The following is a 22,392-nucleotide window of genomic DNA, read 5'->3' on the forward strand; positions in this document are numbered from 1 at the left end:
ATTTATCCCGGAGGAATAATCCGATGAGCTATAAAGCTCTTTTTTTTAACAGAAGTCCAGTCGATGCAGGTCAGGACGATACAGCAACAAACAATACAAAGACACGATTGGGAGTGCAAAGAAAATAAGTTTTGTCCAATTCTGCCGTGAGACCCCTGGGCTCGCCAGCAAGTGGATTAATCGCCATCTGTTTACATCTGTACGGTGATAGGATTGTGTCCCCCCCCCCCCTCCGGTTTCCTCCCAAACACGTGCATTAACTGAACTAATATAGGTAAAGCATCGAACCACACAAACACAAATGAGGTAGTTACAACCACAGAAGCGATTTCCTCAATTTAAACAGCAATGCCTCCGAAAGGTTTATCGTACACGACCATTTGAGAGAGATCGGACATCAAATTAAGTGTCAGATTATGAAACCCACGAGCGGGAACCCGCGAAACTTCCGCAAGGATTTAATGATGAGGAACAGAGCGATACTTAGGGGCCGTCCATAAATGACGTCACGCACCTAGGGGGGGGGGGGGTCAGACATTGTGACGATGTGTGACGAGGGGGGGTTTGAGAAATGTGACGTCACGTCAAAATGCGAAACTTTAAAACACATTCCTGCGGGGGGAGCTGGTAAGAACGTTGGGTTGCTCGGTCAATGGCCTGCAGGGTCAACGGCGGCGTGGTGTATTCCGCAAAAATGCCCGACTGCGAGGGCGGGCACAAGCCGGCGTGAGTAGGTTAAACGTTGAGTTTTATAAGGGCACCACGGGGTGCCCTTATAAAACTCCCCACCCAGCCCCTCCCCACCCAGCCCCTCCCCACCCAGCCCCTCTCCACCCAGCGCCTCCCCACCCAGCCCCTCCCCACCCAGCCCCACCCTCCCCACCCAGCCCCTCCAGTGGGTTCCTACCAGAAAAAGTCTCTTTCGAGCATATTATTATTTAAGAAGATATTATAATTCTTTGTAAACGGATATATACTGTTGTTACGGCACATTCATAATAGAACAGCCTCCACTAAAGGTTATTTATATATGGTAATGTTTTGGCCACCAGTTGCACAATTTTCCACCCTTTCAAATGATGCCAAAAGGTCTTCAGCATCCTTCCACAACAAGAGGGTGAATTTTTATTTAAAGCTTTCGTGACTGCAGGGATTCATATTCTTGGTTCTTTCGGTAAAGTCACGTAGAAGGGAAGTAATACAATAAAAGTAAATTATTGTTTTATTTTATTCTTTATTTTATTTTATTATTTCCCTTCTACGTGACTTTACCGAAAGAACCAAGAATAACAAGAGGGTGGCCATACACTTGGGAAATAATGAGCCCACGAACATTCTGGAAATCTGCAATAACCGATCCATCACTTCGGCAGGTGTAATCATTTACACGCCAGCACAGGATATCGATTAATCGTATTGATTTTGGGTTATGATTCGATGAGAGCAGTGTTCTTCACTGGTGGCCCCTGATGGCCTTTAGTGCGGTCCTCCACAATACACACAATGTGAAAACACCACTTGCAGCGGTGTAGCAGGCCCTCACACTCACCACTCATGTTCTTCTCAGACGAAAGTGCCCCCCCTCTGGAAAATTCGTGAAGAACGGTGGATTTGAGGATTTATCTGTGATTTGTATTTCCAAATCTGCTTTGCTCCTCTTAGCTTAAAGAGGCCCATGGCCACCATGGACCTTCAATGCACAGCCAAGGGCAATTATCCAACACTGTAACTCGTAAAAGAAAGCATGATTGTGCTAAACATAGTGAGGATTGGAATCACAAAATGCAATGGATGTGATTCATACCGCGCAAAAAAAGGAGACAGCCACATGCTGAGCAAATGTCACGCATTTTTTTACTAGACTGTGCATACAAGCGCATTATGTAGTCCACAGTACAAAAAGAGGGAATATTTTTTCCCTGAGAAATCGTATTAATGTATGAAAAAAAAGACGTTTTAAAAATTGCTACTTAAAAAGTTTACGAAGGCTATTTTATGTGCGTTAGCTTTAAAAAGTAACTTGCATCCAAACGTAATTCACGTGTTGTCAATGAAATATATAAACAAGAAAAAAGTCATGACTTTTTTCAAAACTGTAAGGCCTCAACGTAATTAATTTTCCACGGAGTAAATAAATGCAGCGGCTGGCGTTTAAAAATCAATACAGTTAACTTTTAATGAGCGCGAGCATTTTTCTATGCAAGCCTAATTACAGTATTGTCCAAATGTGACCCAAATACTTATTTTGAAGACATGATTATTCCTTAACACGCGTATTGGCGTTGTCTGTGTCACAATGCAGACATTTTATTTATTCATGCCATGATATTAAAATTAGGTGTGCACAAAACCTAATTTAAATATCATGTAAAACTACAATTCCTCAAGTAATTTCTAAATGCCCATTCATATTTTCTATGTTACAGGAACTACACAAGTAAATCAAGGCAAAGTTCTGGAATTCAAAATATTGCAATCAAGAATGTATACTCAGGTGCCGCTTTTTCCACTCATTTGCTTAGTTTCCAATTCACCGTTTTCGAATAAGTGCTGAATACTGGCACTCACGTTCTTTGGAAACTGAAAAGGAGGGATTGAACCGTGCATGTCCTTCGAAAAAAATGCATTCTATTCTTCAACAGGATACAAATGTATGCCCTTAAAACAATTTAAGTGCATTTGGAATGCTGTGAATACGAACTCTTTGGGGCTTTCGGTCCAAATAGAAATAATAGACCATTGGAACCTCATTTGCCTGTAAAGGAGGTTCCAATGATGTAAATGCTTATACCCCGAGCTCTCATACTCTGATGGTGCATTGTCTTTGAGTTGCGCGCCTTTTAGGCGTCATCTGGTCCAACATCAGGGTGAGACTAGGCTCTAAGGAAAGCTGTCTCGGGTGTGGACCAATCAATTTCAAGGACAGTGCATACATTATCATAGTTATGTTTTGTGTTTGCATTACGACTGCAGGTATTGTGGTCTATGCAAACTTGACTCCTTGTAAAACAGTTTTGTTGCCAGATAAAAGGGTAAAAAACCAATTATCATCTTCTTGGTTCTTTCGGTAAAGTAACGTAGAAAGAACCAAGAAGATGAATCCCTGCAGTCACGAAAGCTTTAAATCGAAACCAATTATCATATTAGAAATAACAGATCGCGACGTTTCGATCGCAACACAAGCAATCGTCTTCAGGTGCGATCGAAACGTCGCGATCTATTATTTAGATTTACGTGACTGGACCGAAAGACCCAAAGAGTATGAATTCCTGAATCAAGATTTAATCAGTGAATACGACTTTAGAGGAGAATTCCATCCATAGTTAAAAGGAGCTAAAAATAATAATAAACCAAGGTACACAACACGAGCTGTGGTTAATGAGAAATAATTCCGTATTAGAAAACTGTTAATCAACTCGTAAACTGTGAATCAACTCATGCTGTCAAATAAATGCATCGTCTATTTTCCCCAATTACCATTGCTCACGAGATGAAGAATCTAATTCTACATCTCAAGTGCAGTGTGCCCCATGTGCTACATGAAACCGACCTGCTCAAGATATCTTTCACAGGGCTTGCTTTTTTGTTCTTTACAGAGTAGAGTGCACACTTACCCACAAACTCTGCTGTGAGCTGAAAAACTATCTTGTGCATTCTGGTCTAGAATTTGGCCAAATTTAAATAAAATGTATCCGATGGGTTGTTTGTGTAGTCACTGGTGAATGGGCTGAGACCACTAACTCGCTCAAACTGAAAATCCACTTTTACTCACCAGGCAGCTGCCTGGATTCAAACCTAGGCCCTTGGCAATTTTTTCTCGCTGCTTGGCTACCTCCATTTCCCCCCTCATTCTGATTGGAAACCCAGTGAATGTGGATCATTACACCACAAGTGTCGCTGCCTTCATCACCAAATATGGGACTTGGAAGACATTCTGCCTAAAATGCAAAGCAGTTTCAGATAAATAACTGGTGCACAATACACCCACTGTATAAAAAGTCTCACATTCTTCACACGACAGTATACAACAAATCAAGTAGACTCCCACTCATTTACACCGGTAGGATCAGATGTCTGGAATGCAGACTGTCACGCTCCTACATTATTCATGGTGCACAGGCTACTTTTACAAATTTTAACTGTCCATAGCAGAGGTACACATTTTTTTTACACAAATGGTACACTGGCAACTGGGATGGAGGCTGGCCAATCAATGTACGACATTTGAACCAAACAGGGGTATATATTTATAATTGAAAATGTACATTTAAAAAATAATTTTTTTTGTAGTTGTGTTTGCTCCAAACAGCTTAAGGTAGCATGAGCAAATAATTTGCAAATAATTTTGATAAATCACGAGTTGGAGGTCAACCGAGGTTACAAGCAAGTAAATCAGTTCGTGTCAGGTACGGAGCACATCAAATCGTTGCATGATGAGAGGAGGCAACCGCTAGAGACATTCATCCAATGATTGACTGATCATGACTGATGCTGACGATCCGAAATACACTTTGACATGCACAATTCAAGGCATGTATTACGAGCATGAGAACCAAATCTCCAATTCTCACGAATGAATCAATTGAACTTTACAATTGTTAAAACATTCAGCAGGGGTTGTTGATTTTATGAGCCTGGAGTTTGCCGGCCCCCTCCTCACCACGACAGTCTCATGCGCTTGAGGTTTACGGTGAGAAGACGAACACCGTGTGGTTACACTCTATATATCGAGTAAATTCTACTCATAAATGTGATAAGCATGGCGCAAGGTTTAGAGGCCAGAGCCAGTGGTGGAAATTCCATGTTCCTATGGCACAGGCTATATACCATAGGACTACCACTTATGAATTCCCACAAAGTGGTACCTAATTTATTGACCACAGAGAAATGGAAAGCCGAGATTATTGCAAGCCATGAGCCACACAGTCATCTGGCAAGTTCACCGTCAAGTCAATGTGTACACAATTGTGCTCTCCTTTCATACGAAAAGTCACGTGCATTGCCTGTACGTAATTAAGTGAACAATAAAATACAGGAATGGGAATCCCAGTGTTTGTTTCCCGATACACCATGAGCCAAATGTACCGCCCAAGCCTCTGCACAATGACAGCAAGTCCGTATCTTCCTGAAACTATTTACAAAGCAATGTAGAACGGTAAAGGTGCAGTCCTGCAATTGCTTGCTCATGCCACTGCTGGTGGAAGAGCCTCCTACTAGAGGGAGCTCTATAGAACCCCTCTCGAGTGGTATTTGGCCTACTCTTCGATGCGATCTACTGATTGAATGGGACAAAGCCATCTACACTGTATTTTGGTGAGGCAATGTACAGTATATATGTCCAGTGTGTTGCACCAGGAGACCTCAGTTCAGTGTGTTAACCAAATTGATACCATGGTAGTATTCCTAGTAAATCATAACTATTATAATTTACCTTGTAAACAAGATTATATAAGCAGTACTCTTAACTTTGCCATGTGGCTCAGTGGCATTTTGTGCACCTGCAAATTCTCAAGAAGAATTCAACGAATTTAATGTTATAAAATATGAACAAACTTCCATAATGTAAGCACCCTCAAATGCAGTTTTGAGAATTATGATGTAAATACCTTGTACAGTTATACCTGCATGCATATTGTGCCTAAATAGGTTGTGACATGAAGTAAAAAAAAAACACAGTACAGTATAACATTTCAGGTAAGCAAAACAATCACCGAACAAAATCAAAAACAGCATGTGTGCAAGGTTATTTGTTCACAATCTATTAAAAAAAGGCTAAATCTGATCAGACAACCTCAGGAGCAATTGGTTAAGTAATTTCTGACAATTACTTGCAGAATGTCACCGTCTGACAAAGAGAATATTGTCCATCATCACCAATGTTATTGTTGCAAACATTGCAAGCATTTTTTTCGTTGTCAAACCATTTAACAAATCGCTCTTCGACGGTCTTTTTTATGCTGTAGCACATGTTGCCGCGACAGGACGTACAGTCTGTTCTTCTATATGGCGTGTTTTCATCACGCGAATTGGATAGAAATGGGATGAATGTATTAGGGACGACGTTTTTGTTTTAACGCGTATTGGATAAAATGCAATTGAGTGAATGGAACTACGTCGCATGAATATGAATAAGCGGTTGTACAGCCGCCTCTCGGCATAGCATCACGCAAGACGGGATTCTGCTATATGCTTCTAGATGCTACCCACACGCCTCGGTATTTGTTCAGCCTGCGTTACGTATAGTCACGTGTTATCGCGGACTGTGCTTTACCCTTAATTTCACATGATTTATCATAACGCGATTTTTTCATAATGCAGCGTTCTTCAGGAACGCAACTAGCGCCGTTATAGGAGAACAGACTGTAATTCCAAGGAACGTGCTTTACAACCCAAAAACAAGTCGGAGAGCCTGTAGTACAGCACAACCGGCGGGGATTTGCCGTCCTCTTTTCTGATGACCGAAACTCGGCATGGGCACCCGTCGTAGAGGCTGCTTTCAGTGTTTTTCTACTCAACGTATCCACAGGAATTCAGGGGGTAGCGGGCTTCAATGGGTCTGTCAGGGTTCACGGATTGTGTCATGACGGCACGCCTTCTGGAAACGAAAGAAGTCAGAAACATGACGCAAGAACAACTCATCTGTTTCCGAGAAAACGGTGGGTTTTTTATGTTTTAAGGAAGGATGTTATGGGCGAAGAGTTAAAATGCAGAAGTATGAAATACAGATGTTATAAAATAACACTTAAAATCAATCAACGTTAAATCGTGCGGGTATAATTTACATAATACCTACACGATGATCTAACATAAAATAAAATAAATATGAATCGTAACATTGGTCGTGAAAGCCAATGTGTAAAATAACAAAATGACAAAATGTTTTACCATTGACTTTATGCTCCAATAATTAATCTGAATGCAAACGTCAATCGCTAATGTAGGCTTTAATGCCCGACTCAGCACACAGTCAACGCGTGCACGTTGCTGCACAGGAAACGGACGGCATGGTCCTGAATGCAGCTCATCATGCGACTACAAACCAGCCGGGCTTGGCGGATTCCCACAAACCATGGCTCCAATTCACACATGGCGTGGCCTTTAACGTCATCTATGTATGTATGTATGTTGAACTTCTTTCGCACCGTACGTAGCCAACCGCGCTAATCGGAGGTGATTATTGCTGGTGGCAAAGACCACCACCCCCACCCCCCCTTAATCCACTTTCTCAAGACACTGGAGAAATTAGCCAAATATGTAAATTCAAGATCCTCCTAAAATAAATTGCGACTCAAGTGAGGCATTCTTGGGAAAATAAAAGTAACTGTTAATTATTTGCTAGCGACAATAACATTGCCATGTATCTATCCAACTAAACCAAACCGAGACTCAAGATTCTTCTTCATGTGACCGATGTTGATGTAGACTGTAGAGCAACAACTGTAATTTCACATTGAGCTGGTTGAGCCAGACGATTGCGTCAGGAGAAATGGAGTGGTGAACCATCGCTGTGATGCCTCCTTCATATTTGAGTTGTTATCTGTGAAACAAGGAAATTCTACTGGACATATGTGAAAAAGAGCTTCAGATTCCTCCAGTCTGAATAATGATTCTGATATGTTCCATGGCCTGTTCTGGGTGACGACAGTTGCACACCAGAGATTTTTTTTTTTATGTTCCATCTAAACTCAAAATTATCGTCCAGAAATATCCTACAATTGGACATACAGTAAACCCTTGTTAATTCAAACACATATGGGGCTCTGGCCTTGCTGAATTATCCAATATTCCGAATTATATATAATGGTACTCCACAGTGGCTCCTCCGGCATATATACTAATACTGTATACTGATACTGTATACTCATACTGTATACTGGTACTGTATATTAATACTGTATACTAATACTGTATATATGCCAAAAGCGCAGCCGTGCCCAATTATCCCCAATTAAGAATCATCAAATGAACCTGATGGGGGGACCCTGGGGTGGCCCATCAGCCCCCGGCTCTCGCATACACTGCGTTGCGACGTCATTTAATGTCTGTTGAAGGCAAACGATACGGAAATATATTCCTCTCGACGAGGTCTACACGAAGCGCAAATCAAAGTTTCAAAGTTTTGTTTCTTCTGCGCATTCGTCCTCGCCGCTGCGCTTGAACGGAATGACCCGCGCCAGGCGGGTCGCGGCGTTTATGTGCGCGGTGGGACGGAGTCGCCAAAAAGAAACTAATTACGATTTTTACTTCCATTAATTCGAGACCCCGGGGTCCCGCCATACGGTTCAAATGCCGAAATAACGAGGTTTTACTGTATGTGCAAGTCCATTTTAAGGACTGCTTCGATTTTCTAAGGAAGGGAACTGGAGTGCCCAGAGACAGTTTTACTTACTGTAGCTGAGTGGCATTTACTACATGAAAGAGGCGGTGTGATGCTCACATTGGCTGATGCTGTGGTGCGGAGTTGTGAAGTGTGAACTTGAGCCAAGGCAAGTGCCCCTTAAAATTATTGAGCTAAGGGTTGGCTGCCTCCTCAATCTATAAGCATATACTTAATTACTTTACAGGCTAATATTAATCAGATTTACTGCACGTGAATAAATCATCCGATCTCCTCATCAGATCTCAGAAGCTCAGGTGGATTGAGCCTGGACGGTGCTTGGATGGGCGACCACCGTCTTTAACACGGTTGGCTATGATTGGTGCGAAATAAGTTCGAGATGTGTACATACAGGTGTTGTAGCCTGCTTTGCGGCTATGTTGCCAGCAGCAGGAACGTATTGGGGAAATGATTCGTTGTTGTGCTATAATATAGCTCCTACATCTACGCTCCCCCACCCCCTACATCATCCGCACTGACCAGCGTGGTGAAGCATCACGAAATACCCCCCCACCCACCCACGACCCGCACATCGCGGGCAGGCTCGTATCCAGGAGTGGACTGAAGACAAAACCTCTGTATCTGTGCACCAGTTATCGGTTGCTATTGGGGGGCCTGCTGGGTTGCGGAGACAGGACTGCCGTTCTTCTGAACCCCGAAGGCCGTGATGAAGACGTTGACCACGACAATGATGAAGATGAGGCCCGTGGCGATGTTGTTGAGGAGGTCCAGCTTGCGGTGCTTTCCCGCGTCGTTCAGGTCGTACTTCACTGCAACGCGAGGAGGGGCAGGAAGGTCGAGAGGTCAGGAGGTCAAAAGAGAGGGAGCCCGACGTGAAACGCCAGACACGCCATGAGCAAGGGCAGAGGCAGGGAACCCTTTGCCGACCAAGTAGCCCCTCAATGTCGCTCGGCAATCAATGGGGCCGTTTTGAATGTTCCTCCGTGTGTTAACGATCGATCGGGCCCCAGCCAGGACTCCTGGACTGGCAACATCCTGCACGGTACTTACCTTACACCAAGGGCTCACGGATCGAACACAACTTAACGAGATATAACCTCCCTCCGAAACGAATCGTGACCCCGAATCGCGACAACTCATCCAAGTCAGGGGGATCAAAACTGTTAAAACGCAAGATTGTCGGAGCCCCTGTACGCACTGAACAAAAACATGTTTCGTGAAAAAGATGCATTTATGTCTTGCTGTTGACAGCGAGATGCAGCTTAGCCCATGGCCAGCGTCGGTTGGGTTTAATGCAACACTCCATAACTACCCGGTCGCAGAATGCAACGCGGCTGGGCTTGCGATGTTCAGCTGGGTCGTAAACAGCCTCCTATGATCAATTAAGTGCTTTTAACTTTTTACCATCGCAGAGCGTTTAGAATCTAAGAGGCTCAAGAACTGCCCCCTCCCCCTACACACACATGCGGGAGTCCCCCCACAAAGAATGAGGCATGTAACAATGCGCTCCCTCGCACGCAAGCAGAGCAAGTGGCTAATGGGAACGCACGGAGGCAGAGATTTACAACTTAAACAAGCAGAGGGGTGGAGCTCATCTCCTGTTTACAGCCCTGAGCCAAGGGGTGGAAATTCCGAATTCCCATGGAAGGGGCGTGTAATCCCATTTGACAATCACTGTTGGCTTCTCCCACCCCGCGCAGGCTACGGAAGGTGGCGAAATAAGTTCAATATACAGTACACACAAAGCGATACTCCAAACCTTGTGGGCCGAAATACTAAGTCCTGCATATAACGGGGTCCCCCCCTTTTTGGGGGAAACTCTAAAAATTGCTCAAGATTTTGAAAAGTCACACTCCTTTAGCTCAAAACCAGGACAGCGCGTAAAGCAATTTTGCGTCAGGTGTTATCCGCGTCTCCACATCACGAAGGAACGACACACCCCCCCACCACCCTAGCCAGTACCAGTTGAGTCCTCTACCATGCAGTATCCACTGTAGCATTGGATTGTGGGTCCCAGAATTGTCTCATGGTTTCTGTGGTTCTTTTTTACCTTTTACGTTTCTTTATATGGTTCTTTTACGACATAAAGAGCAATATACATATGATTACAAGCTGTGCATGAGCAATATTTGGCCTTCATGGAAATGACGGGTTTTTACGAAGAAAACACGTACACAGGGGCACCAAAAACCACTGAATTAGCCTGGTATTTTGAGGACAAGCAGAACTTATTTTACTTATTTTACCAATCCCATCTGGCCAGGTGGCTCAGTGGCAGTGAACAGCTCGCAGTCGGAAGGTTGAAAGTCCAAATCCTGTGTCAATAAAATAAGTACTGCTTTGTGGGGGAAATCAACCGTGGTTGTTCTACGGCTACTCGACATCTGTGAAAAAGTACTTTATAGCTCGTGGGATTCCTCCAGTATAAATATTATTATTCGGTTACACTCGCCCCCGCCATAGAAATGCGGAAATTCCACCACTCGCTCAGGGCTGTAAATCAGAGAGGAGTACCAATGCCGCATTACACACAAAGTGCTTGCCACAAATGAACCACAATACCTTGATGATCTCGTTAATCAGCATAACCCATCATGCGAACTCCGGTCATCCTCACAGCCGCTTTTGGCTGGCCATCAAACAAAGACGGTCACCGCATCGCACGCTTTCAGATGCGCTTCTGCGGCCGTCTGGAACTCTCTTCCTTTCGATATTAGGAAGCCAATGGAGCTATGCACTTTGAAATCTAGATTAAAAACTAACTTCTTTAGAAATTATTTGTGTTTAGATTGTTGTCCATCCCACACCTCCGATTAACACGGTTGGCTACGTACGGTGCGAAAGAAGTTCACCATACAATGCTCAATTGAGCCAGAAATCACTTTCACCTTTCTGAAAAGAACGAAAGGCTGAGCGAATCCCCACTGAGATTCCGCGACCTTAACCATCTGCACATCATGGGGTAAGAAACGCACGTGGGACGAAGAGGCGTTGCCCACCAATGAAGATGAGCAGGACTCCGACGACAATCTGGAAGATGATGGAGACGGATAGCAGCGCGATGAGCACTGCGTAGAAGTTATTGGCCGTGCCGTGCTCCATGACGACCTTAAGCTGCGACGCGTTGGCCATGAGCAGCGCGACGTCCAGCATGCTCTCGGCGGCGCTCTTTTTGGTGGCGTAGTGGTTCAGGTCCAACTGCCGGCGTCCAAACACCCGCCCGCCATTAGCCGGCAGGGCTTCCTGGAGACAGCAGAGAAAAAGAAAACGTATTTATATTTTATCTTCTTTCGCACTGTACGTAGCCAACCGTGCTAATCAGAGGTACGGGGGAAGGACGGGAAACTAAACCCAAGCAGCCCCAAAGATATTAGTTTTCAATCTCGATGATTTAAAAGTGCATAGCTCCAGTGGCTTCCTAATATCGAAAGCAAGAGACCCAAAGAGACCCACATAGATCCAGAGACTCATATAGAACCAAAGAGACCCACAGAGACCTATAAAGACCCATAGCGACCCATACTCGTATGGATGTATGTTGAACTTCTTTCGCAGCATGCATCGCCAACCGCGTTAATTGGAGGTGTGGCGGAAGGACAACAAACAAGACACAAAACTAATTTCTAAAGAAATGAGTTTTCAATCTAGATTATTTAAAAGTGCATAGCTCCAGTGGCTTCCTAATATCGGGAGGAAGAGTGTTCCAGACGGCCGAACTGTAGGTCGAATGTGAGAACTAGGGGGCAGATATGCGAACTGGGAGTTGTGTATGCGAACTGGGAGTCGGATTTGAATGTAATTAGGAATGTGCAGCCCTTGCATTTGCTAGCTCGCATGGGCCTCCATTAGAGGGAGCTCTGGAGCACCACTCTTGACAGAAGTTGGCCTACTCTTCTATGCTGACCAGACGTTTTTAAAGAAGAGTTGGGAGTACCCACGCTTTATCCCACCACTCACACGACCTCCTTGATCGTACGTGGTCGTACCCATTTTTACTGCTGAGTGGAGGGAGAAAGGGGCTACTAAATAAACTTGCTCCATTGTTCCACGTTAAGTGTTAGTCACAAAAAAAATACTGACCTCCAGGGCACATGTCATCAAGGTGAGGTAATATTTAACTTGGGCCCAAACTCAATCAAGGGATCCTTGTCATCAAGAGTCAATACACCTTAAAACAAACTAAACTATATATTTTAAACTACTTTTTGTTTTACCAGGTAAGGCCCACTGAGCTATATAACTATTTTTCAGAAGTGACCCAGACACAAATGATAGCTCAACGAAGTGGCTAATCACGTGGTAATTTCTAGCAGCCAAATACTCTAAACGCATGTTGATTCTAAATGTAGAGGGGGAAATCCGGAGGCCCCGGAGAGAAATCCACGTGACCACGGGGAGAACATGCTTAACTTTCGGTCACAGTTCCTATAATCACTGTTACATTGCTTATGGCTTTATTTTGGTGATTTCGAAAAGTTTTTTGGTTTGGCCATGTTTGTTTGTTGTAGTACGGAGTTAGAATGATGGCTTTAATCTAAGTTGTCTTGTGGTTGTTGTTGTTGTTTGACTTGCATCCCACTGGGATTTTTGCACAGCGTTGGTGTACGGTGCTTTTTTTCTGGAAGACTTTGCAGTTTTTTCCAGGATTTTTCTGTTTGCTCATAGTCACTTTAAGAAGTTTTCTTTTGTTCATGTTTTTGTTTTTTGTTTGTTGCGGTTGCACCCGATTCAAGAGCTCACAGGGCTATACCAAATAAATGAAACAGAAAAAAAACCATTCAAACTATACAACAGGGCGCCATTGTCGGGATCGATCCCACGACCGCCTGTACACCAGGTGAGGTAGTTAACATCACGGCACCGCGAATTGACTAGAAAGGTGCATTTATCACATTTCGTCCGAAAGCAGTTGTTGTTTTTGGTAGTGCCTGTGAGACTCGGTTATCTGTGACCTGTGTAAATGACCGTTTGCTGCGATTAGGAAAATGGGTTGAACGCGACTTGACCAACGAGACCAAATAAGCTCGAGACAATACAAAGGAGCAAGTGAAAGGATGGGCAATATAAGTGAGCCAATAAAACGTAGGAAAAAAAAGTACTGATTCTTGTATTGTGATAAGAGACAATTAATCTCACGATGGAGATTGGTGGTGAGCGAATTGTAACCTTGCTAGTTCCTCGTCATCAAACAAGGTACATTTTGAAAACACTTCAATTGGGTCTCAGAGGCGATGCCATCATGTAAAACAACACAACTCTTACTCACGCATAATGCAGGATGTGAGTTTTCCTGAGTGCGTGGTCAGCTCTTCATTGTGCTTTTGGGTTGCATTGCGTGTTATTTGGCACGTCCGATTTTTTTCGCTCGCAGCTTATTCAGGGTGCCACGGTGGCGAGATGTTAACTACCTCGCCTGGTATACAGGAGGTCGTGCATTCAATCCTGACCCTGGCATGCTGTATATGTGGAGATTGCGTGTCTCTCCCTGTGGTCGCGTAGATTTTTTTTTGAGTATTTGGCTGCTAGAAATGCCCACGTGATTAGCCACTTGGCTAAGCTATGATTTGTGGCTTGGTCGCTTCTGAAAAAAAGCTATATAGTTCAGTGGGCCTTACCTGGTAAAATAAAAAAAAAGTTTCGTTTTCAGTTTGTTCAGTGGGACACCATGCCGAACAACACAATGAGCACGACCCGAAAAAACACATTCTGAGAGATAAGGAAACCTGAGCCGATTAATTAGACCAGTCAAAAATAGGTTCACAATTAACCTTCTAATCTTCCAGAGGTTAATAATCTCTTACAATGCCTCTGCATTCACGAGTAAGGGTGTGTGTGTGGGGGATTTTTTGGAAACTTTACTAACCAAATACTTTCCGAAAACCATTTATATTGTTGTTATTACACGCTTTTTATGAACTAATTGTCTGTTGTTGTATCCTCAAATCTTGTAACTAAATTTTTACCCACTTCCCAATGTGGTATCGACTGCAATCCTAGTATACTTATGTCATATTGATGACAATACTATATATTGATGACAACTCATAAAAAATAAAAAATAGATTTTTTTAAACGTAATTTTTCATATGTTAAGTTTCGGCTTGGGTCTAATTGTCCATGCTCAACTCATGTCGGTCCCGTACGTTATGGAAAGCTTCGGGGCAACTTCCCGGAGTCGTGGAGTTCTTCCATTACTACTAGTACGGTACATTTCATTAAAGCGTGTTTAAAAAAAGTTATTTTAAATATTACTTATTTTGAATATAAAAATGTTATGATATGCAGAGTGCTAGTGCAGCTTGCGTCATTATGTAACACGTGGCAGTGCGAAAACCTAATAATGAGCACTTAATAACGCATTCATACGTTTGTATATTTTACTGCACACATTTCTTTTGACAGTCAAATCTCTTAAAGTGGAGGCTCCCTCAATAGACTGTCTTGTAAATTTGTTTTTGTGATCATGTAAACTTGCACTTTGGATAATTTAAGTGTAAGAACCTTTAAAAACGGGGGTAAACTTGAGAAAATCCCAACATATATGACTACAGGATGTGTTCTAATAGTATGGTGTAACATTTAAAAAGTTCATAATCAACGTTTTTGGGTTTAGATCGCGTTATTTATAAATGTGTCGTAACCCTCCACCACCCGACACGGCCAATCAGTAAAAATGTGTCACGTTGACAAAGACAAATAGTTCACAGCTTTAGCCCACCGGTGTGTTGAATTGTAAATGTTGTGGCTTCAACACACGGTGGGCTAAAGCAGTGAACTATTTGTCTTTGTCAACGTGACACTTTTTTACTGATTGGCCGTGTCGGGTGGTGGAGGGTTACGACACATTTATAAATAACGCGATCTAAACCCAAAAACGTTGATTATGAATAACATTGGTCGCGAAAGCCTACGTGTTAAATTAAAAACTTCTCAAGCATGTCGTAAACTTAAATAGCGTTCTCTCCCAGTTACGAAATGTTTACTTTATATAAATCAGCTGTGGATGAGCCATTGCTTCAGGCCAGAGCAATATTCTGGAAATGTCTGTGGGAAAGTACCCACGGACAATAGTAAAATCCCAGAAAAAAAACCTAGTTATCAATATGACTTTTATAAGGAACACGTGCAATGCAAAACTTTGTAATTTGTTTCTCAAAGAGTGCATATTGCCAAATCTGCAACCCAAAAAAAAGATCCGCTTCCTGGTGCCAAATGTTTCGCTTTGCTGCTTGTGCCCCAGTTTAGCTTTTTGTGAAACAGCCTCCGTCTCTCTTTATAGAACGCCACAGTTACATACGCGGCACAACGATGCCTTCGTTCCTGCAAGCCGTGTAGATGAAATGCATGCACAGCAAATACATTTCGATTTAAAGCTTTCGTGACTGCAGGGATTCATGGGGAGGGGAGGGTGGGGCTGGGTGGGGGGTGGGAGGGGTGGGGCTGGGTGGGGGGTGGGAGGGGTGGGGCTGGGTGGGGAGGGTAGGGAGGGGCTGGGTGGGGAGGATGGGGAGGGGATGGGTGGGGAGGGTGGGGAGGGGCTGGGTGGCGGGAGGGGTGGGGCTGGGTGGGGAGGGGCTGGTCACCCCGTGGTGCCCTTATAAAAATCAACGTTTAACATACTCACGCCGGATTGTGCCCGCCCTCACAGTCGGGCATATTTGCGGAATACACCACGCCGCCGTTGACCCTGGCCATTGACCGAGCAACCCAACGTTCCTACCAGTTCCCTCCGCAGGAATGTATTTAATTTTGCCGGCCCTTCCCCAACACACAATGGCTAGCGTGGTGAAGTATGGTGAAACACAACCCACGACTGCCACAGTTATCGAGAGACCATGATGGATTGGCAAAGTTCGGTAAATTCGTCAGGAATGCCGAGATTAAATAAGAATTCAAGGGGATTCTGGATTATGCACAATGAAATGGCAAATTATTTTAAACCCTTCATTTAATATTTTTCAATTGTCCTGGGCCGTTAGAAGGCACCACACTGTAACGTACCATCTTAAATTCCTGCATAATCTATACATTGTTGCTGCTGCTGCCAACTGCTCTGAATAAAAGCCGCTGCCAAACCACTAACCTACGACAGTAGACATAGGCCGTTGTAAGGGCAGAGTGAATGAGTTTTTTGATGGAGCGGTAGGCTTGAGAGGGATGAGAGGGATGAGTCATTTTGCTGAGTCACTACAATGGGCGAATGAGTCACCAAAAGGGGCTCAAATTGTCACGAGCCTCTCAATATCTGGTGACAAAGGGAATGGGGCTGACCATCAAAAGGGCCTCTACTTCACTGCGTTTATCTTAACCGAGAAAATATTTTCTAAGGCATTCACTGAGTTCGAAAATAGAAAATTGGAGGCACTATTCCACTTACATGAAAGAACAATATTTATGTCCATGTCTCCGTGCGTTCTTCAGTAAACCACTCCGGTCTGTGCTGCTTCAAAGAGCAATAGCGAAACTACACAAACTCTCTCCTCTCGCGGGGAGCAGCAGACCTCGATATTGTCATCTCACTCCTGAACTTATTGCCATACGCAAGAACAGAAAATTGCATCCTAAATTTAATTCAGAGGTGCATGACATTTTTGACATCTCAGGGTTCAGCAGCAGACCAATTTGGTATGAATATTTACACAGCCGTTTGTCAACCCACCATTGAATCAAGGCCCCCCCCCCCCCCATGTCATACGAGTTTGCCCGACTGTGCTTTATCATGGTGCAAAGTATAGGAAATGTAAGCAAATCACGAAAACTAAATAAGCTACACTATTTTTATTTTCCTCGGAGGATGGGTCAGGATGAGTTTTAGATGTCACCCAAAATGGACATTTACCATAGCCGGGAAATTGAACTTGGGAAGTGATGTTCATATCGCAGGGCAATAAGCACTGCGCCATCCCTCCTCATCGTCAAACACATTAAACGTGTCAGTAAATTTACTGTATCAGTCCTGTGGCTTTCAAAAATTTATCGCAGTTATGGATGTAAAACCCCACTTCTTAAACACCCGTAGTCTGTTCCGCTCATCAGAATTAGGGGTATAAAAACACTCGTTCCGGTCACGGCTTACACCAGTGGGCACCACAGCACCCATCAACCCACAATAAAGGTTTTTTTTGGTGGAATCAAAAACGTTGTTAACATGTGATCTAAACCAAAAAACCATGATGGATAAAATTGGTCGCAAAAGCCTACGTGTTTGAAATGAACTAACACATACCGGCATGGACAAGTATGTTCAAACAATCCCCACGACTAACATGTTCTTAGTTCTTAATCAGGGCTTAACATTTTAATTAGCTGCATTAATAGTGAGCTGAAGCAAGACTGCTTAGGTTATCCACTGCACCCACTGAAAACGATTTAAAGTTAAGCTCACAGATGTTTCATAAAACATTGGCAAGGAGTCGGGTAAAAACACAAACCTTACCTAATATCTTTCCGAGTAATGCCAATCGATGTCTTTCGAGCCAGCGAAAAAGAATGAAGGCTGTGTAAATATACATATTGATAGTGTGTGCTATTTTAAAATACAGTACTGTTTTATTTATCCATGAGAGTTTCCAAAGCTTTTATTATTTATGTAAGCATCATATATTTGTTTAACAAAAAAGAAAATATAAAACTGGAAGTTTACAAAAATAAAGTACCTTCTTACTTGAATGAGCATTGGGATAGCATTTGGTGGAAGTTACTAAAAAACACACACTTGTTTTTACCAGACAAGGCCCACTGAGATGTGTAGCTATTTTTCAGAAGCGACCTGGCCACAAATGACAGCTCAACGAAGTGGCTTGTCATCACGTGGCAATATATAGCAGCAGCCAACACTCTAAACCCATGTCTCTAAATGTGCAGAGACAAACCGAAGCACGGGGAGAACATTTCACGCGACCAAGGGGAGATCACGCAAACTCCAAGAATACAACAGGCGTCAGGGTCGGGATCGAACCCACGACCCCTTGTATACCAGGCGAGGGAGTTAACATTTTGCCACCGTGGCGCATTCATATGGTGGGGTCCAATCTTCCATTGACCACTGCAGAACAAAGCTGGGTTTTATCTTACTACTTTCAACGTTATCCCATTGTATTGCTGAGCTTTCTCCAGGGACTTTCCAGTTTCCTCCCACATTGAAGCCCAAACACACCTTATTGGGACTCGAAACATCTCATTGTTTGCAGAAACCTGTTTTAAAGTTCTGTGACTGACGCTTTCCAGGGGGCAAATAAAGGGCATTTATCACCGCCAATCATTTTCACGTATACTACATTTGTTCTATAAATAAACCCACGTGTAATTTGAGTCTGAGAAGTGGTTAAAATTAAAATCTATATATACCTACTACAGTATCTAACTGTAGTATTAATAAAGCACTTGCTTGTATTTCATGATTGCACGGTACAATATGCACTCTGTACTTATTGTACACAATATAATGCTGGCTTACAATAGATTGTATTCATAGAATTCTCATGAGAGGCTGTAATGTCCTCAACAGGTGTATTAATCGACAGCCCTTTTCGTCAATCCACTGCTGGATGAGTAGTGGAGATTATTCAATAACTGACATGCACAAGCATCGAAGCGTGGCTTATTTGCATAGCTTATATAGTGTTTAGATATTGTCATTTTAAGTTACACAGACATAGCTTGTACCCTAACCCACCACACTTGAGATGTCAGCGCATTCACTTCTCTACGTTTGACCCCCATTAACATTGGGGTCAGAGATGCCTCCTCTTCGCCATTCATTACTGCCATTAGCCAGGAAAACTTCTCATTTACCTTATTGCAGGGGCAATCTCCCTTGCTACTCGCCACAGTGGCTGGGAAATGTTATCTGCCTCGCCTGGTGTACAGGAGGTTGTGGGTTCCATCCCGATCCTGACGCCTGTTGTATATTTGGAGTTTGCGTGCCTCTGTCTCTCTCCCCCGTGGTGGTTGTGTGGATGTTTTTTCACCGGGCCCTCTAGTTTTTCCCTCCACATTTAGAATCAACATCACGCGTTTCGAGTATTTGGTTGCTATACATTTTCACGTGATAAGCCATATCATTTGTGGCCAGGTCACTTCTGAAATGGAGCTACACAGCTCAGAGGGTCTTCCCTAATAAAGTAAAGAAAATAGTTTAGTTTAAATAGCTTACTCAACTCAGATCTACTGCTAGCCGACATCTCTCCTCTGCTACTCTTCTCATCCCCTCTGCTGCTCGACTCAGCACACGACAGAGGCGGAGGTCACCACTACGCCCGGCCACCTTTGTCTCCCTAAGCGGCGATGCTCACATCTCACCAGGTACTCATTTGAGGCCGAGTCGACCTAAGAGGTAGTAGGAGGCCCTCAGGACCGGTTCAGATAATCGTCACTTGGCTTTGGTGGCCGTGAGGGGGGTGGTAGCCCACCGTAGTGCAAACACGTGGCACTGTGTACTAAATACAGCACGCACGTGGTATACTGTACACACACACGTGGTATACTGTACTGCACAGTGTAACGGTGCCGCACTGTACACACGCACGCGTACTGTAAACACGTGTACAGTGTTAACTAGTTGCATATACAGTCTAAACAGTACAGTACTACTATACCTGTCAACCCTTTATCGGTGCCCTACATTATTAGAGACCAATTCAGACCGTACTGGTCACCCCGTGTCCCTTATACATCTCAATGTTCGTCCTACAAAGTCCCATCAAGAGGGAGAAACACTCACAGAGACACAACATTTTGCCCTATTACAACATCTTGCTGCCGTATGAACCTAAACACACAAATGTCCTTGTACAGGAATAAGAGGTAAGACCGCATGGGTTGTGACAGCGATGCAGTATACACATCGACTGTATAGATATACACAATGTAAGTGCTATGCATGATATGCTGTGTACGCAAACACGTGCAGTCTACACGATGCATACAGTATACGCACATCTATGCAAGTGAACGGTGAGCAGTTTGCATTGATCGATCACGTCAACAGCAGTGATCGATACATTGCTGAACGATGTAAACCAGAATTAATAATTGCATCGATCCATCTCCCCGTTATTATTGGGCCCGGACATCATTCATCTTAGCTAGCGGCCTATGATCACCGCTAAAACGATGTTTAATGATTAATAATAAAGGTTGTTTTTGTTAGTTAGATTAAGTATAAATGTGTCGTATCCCTCCACGACCCGACACGTAAACAACGCGAACTACTTCAGCCCCAAGGTGTGTTGGAGAGTAACATCCACGACATTTAAATGTTGTTGTTCTGTAATGCCGTGTTCTTCCTATAGGTTGAGCATCGACAAGACACACCATGTACACACAACAACAACAAGTAGGATGTGTAATGTAATAAAAGGTGAAGTGTGGCCACTCACCGGCGTGGGTTGTAGCCTGTCGCCTTCCGGCAGGGTCAGCTCCATAGCGCAGTGATCGACCGCCACCACCACCAACAACTTACACACACAGTGTGTGTTAATATACTACTACAACTACAACACACACAGTGTTAATCTCCTACTACTAACTACAACACACACAGTGTGTGTTAATATACTACTACAACTACACACACAGTGTGTGTTAATATACTACTACAACTACAACACACACAGTGTGTGTTAATATACAACAACTACAACACAGTGTGTTAATCTCCTACTACTACAACTCACACACGAACACTCTGTGTTGCTACTCTGTGTTGCTACTCTGTGTTGTTAAATCACGACCTGCCCCCCAATCCACAACCCACCACCAACTCGCCGCGGGCGAGGAGGAGGTTTAGCTCAGCGCCAAGATCGTAGCGGAAACAAAGAGACCCCCACCCTCCTATTCTCTCTCGCTCTGTCTGTCTCTCTCTCCTTGACGTCGTCGCTACATTAACAACAATACAACCCAACACACCAACAACACACACACCAACAACACACACACCAACACACACCAACACAACAACACACACTGCAGCAGTAACGGGGTCTGTTGTAGGATCCCAACGAGGCTTCGTGCGTGCGGAGTTGCTGTGCTAATAACGGCACCGGGGTGGAGCAGCAGCAGCAGCAGGAGGGGTGGTGGTGGTGGTCAGTGGGAATTTCCAAAAAACCACAGCGGATGGACCCTTTTAGGGGGTGGGATGATGGCTTGGAAGGTTCCCTCCTTTTTCCCACACCACGCCGCCGTTGACCCCTGGCCGTTGACCCTGGCCGTTGACCCTGGCCGTTGTCCCCTGGCCGTTGACCCTGGCCGTTGACCCTGGCCGTTGTCCCTGGTCGTTGACCCTGGCCGTTGACCCTGGCCGTTGTCCCCTGGCTGTTGACCCTGGCCGTTGTCCCCTGGCCGTTGACCCTGGCCGTTGACCCTGGCCGTTGACCCCTGGCCGTTGACCCTGGCCGTTGACCCTGGCCGTTGACCCCTGGCCGTTGACCCTGGCCGTTGACCCTGGCCGTTGTCCCCTGGCCGTTGACCCTGGCCGTTGACCCTGGCCGTTGTCCCCTGGCCGTTGACCCTGGCCGTTGACCGAGCAACCCAACGTTCCTACCAGCTCCCTCCGCAGGAATGTGTTTGTTTATTCGGTCGGTAGGAGGTGCTCCATCACGCGAGGCTGTGTTGTTGTGCTTCAACTTGTGTTGTGTGTGTGTCTCTTGTGTGCTGTGTGTACTCGTTTACAGGATGTGAAAGGGACTCTTTGTGTCTGTGTGTATGGTATGAAGTACAGGCCTGTTTTGGGTGATGTACGCAAACTCCTGTGTGTTGTGTATGAATCATTGTGTGTGCTGTGTATGCGTCATTGTGTGCGTTGTGTATGAATCATTGTGTATGCTGTGTATGAGTCATTATGTGTGTTGTGTATGAATAATTGTGTGTGTTGTGTATGCATAATTGTGTGTGTTGTGTATGGACGTTTGTGAGTTGTGTATGAACGTTTGTGAGTTGTGCATATTTGCAAGACTTTTTCAAATACATAAGTGGATTGGAAGAGCTAGGTTGGGAATAATTACAAACCTGTGAACCCCCTGATCAGTGCCCTACCTTATCACAGACCAATTCAG

General features: G+C 44.2%; 1 protein-coding gene across 3 annotated transcripts; it reads right to left on the reverse strand.

Moving 5' to 3' along the window:
- Window positions 1-1,837: 1,837 nt before the first annotated feature.
- On the reverse strand, window positions 1,838-21,653 carry NINJ1 (ninjurin 1). 3 transcript variants are annotated; one of them, XM_061574441.1, is made up of 4 exons: window positions 20,939-21,653; window positions 20,719-20,867; window positions 11,314-11,581; window positions 1,838-9,147 (listed from the first exon to the last, which is right to left on the reverse strand). In XM_061574441.1, the coding sequence occupies exons 2-4, from the start codon at window positions 20,761-20,763 to the stop codon at window positions 8,981-8,983; spliced, it is 480 nt and encodes a 159-aa protein (XP_061430425.1). In that variant the 5' UTR covers window positions 20,764-20,867; window positions 20,939-21,653; the 3' UTR covers window positions 1,838-8,980. The 3 variants fall into 3 exon arrangements, with proteins under 3 accessions (XP_061430425.1, XP_061430424.1, XP_061430426.1); XM_061574440.1 differs by having other exon boundaries at window positions 20,719-21,653; XM_061574442.1 differs by having other exon boundaries at window positions 11,338-11,581; window positions 20,719-21,609.
- Window positions 21,654-22,392: the final 739 nt, after the last annotated feature.

This window comes from Lethenteron reissneri, chromosome 55, assembly GCF_015708825.2.
Source record: "Lethenteron reissneri isolate LAM-NWPU_2019-01 chromosome 55, ASM1570882v1, whole genome shotgun sequence".
Classification (NCBI taxonomy): Eukaryota; Metazoa; Chordata; class Hyperoartia; order Petromyzontiformes; family Petromyzontidae; genus Lethenteron; species Lethenteron reissneri.

What these genes read in the sequence shown, in the direction of transcription:
- NINJ1 (XM_061574441.1), bottom strand. Translation starts at nt 20,763, where the DNA reads ATGGAGCTGACCCTGCCGGAAGGCGACAGGCTACAACCCACGCCG. An exon ending in ACAGGCTACAACCCACGCCG is followed by an intron (nt 11,582 to 20,718) that starts GTGAGTGGCCAC and finishes TGCTGTCTCCAG; the next exon opens with GAAGCCCTGCCGGCTAATGG. An exon ending in GCAACGCCTCTTCGTCCCAC is followed by an intron (nt 9,148 to 11,313) that starts GTGCGTTTCTTA and finishes CTCGCGTTGCAG; the next exon opens with TGAAGTACGACCTGAACGAC.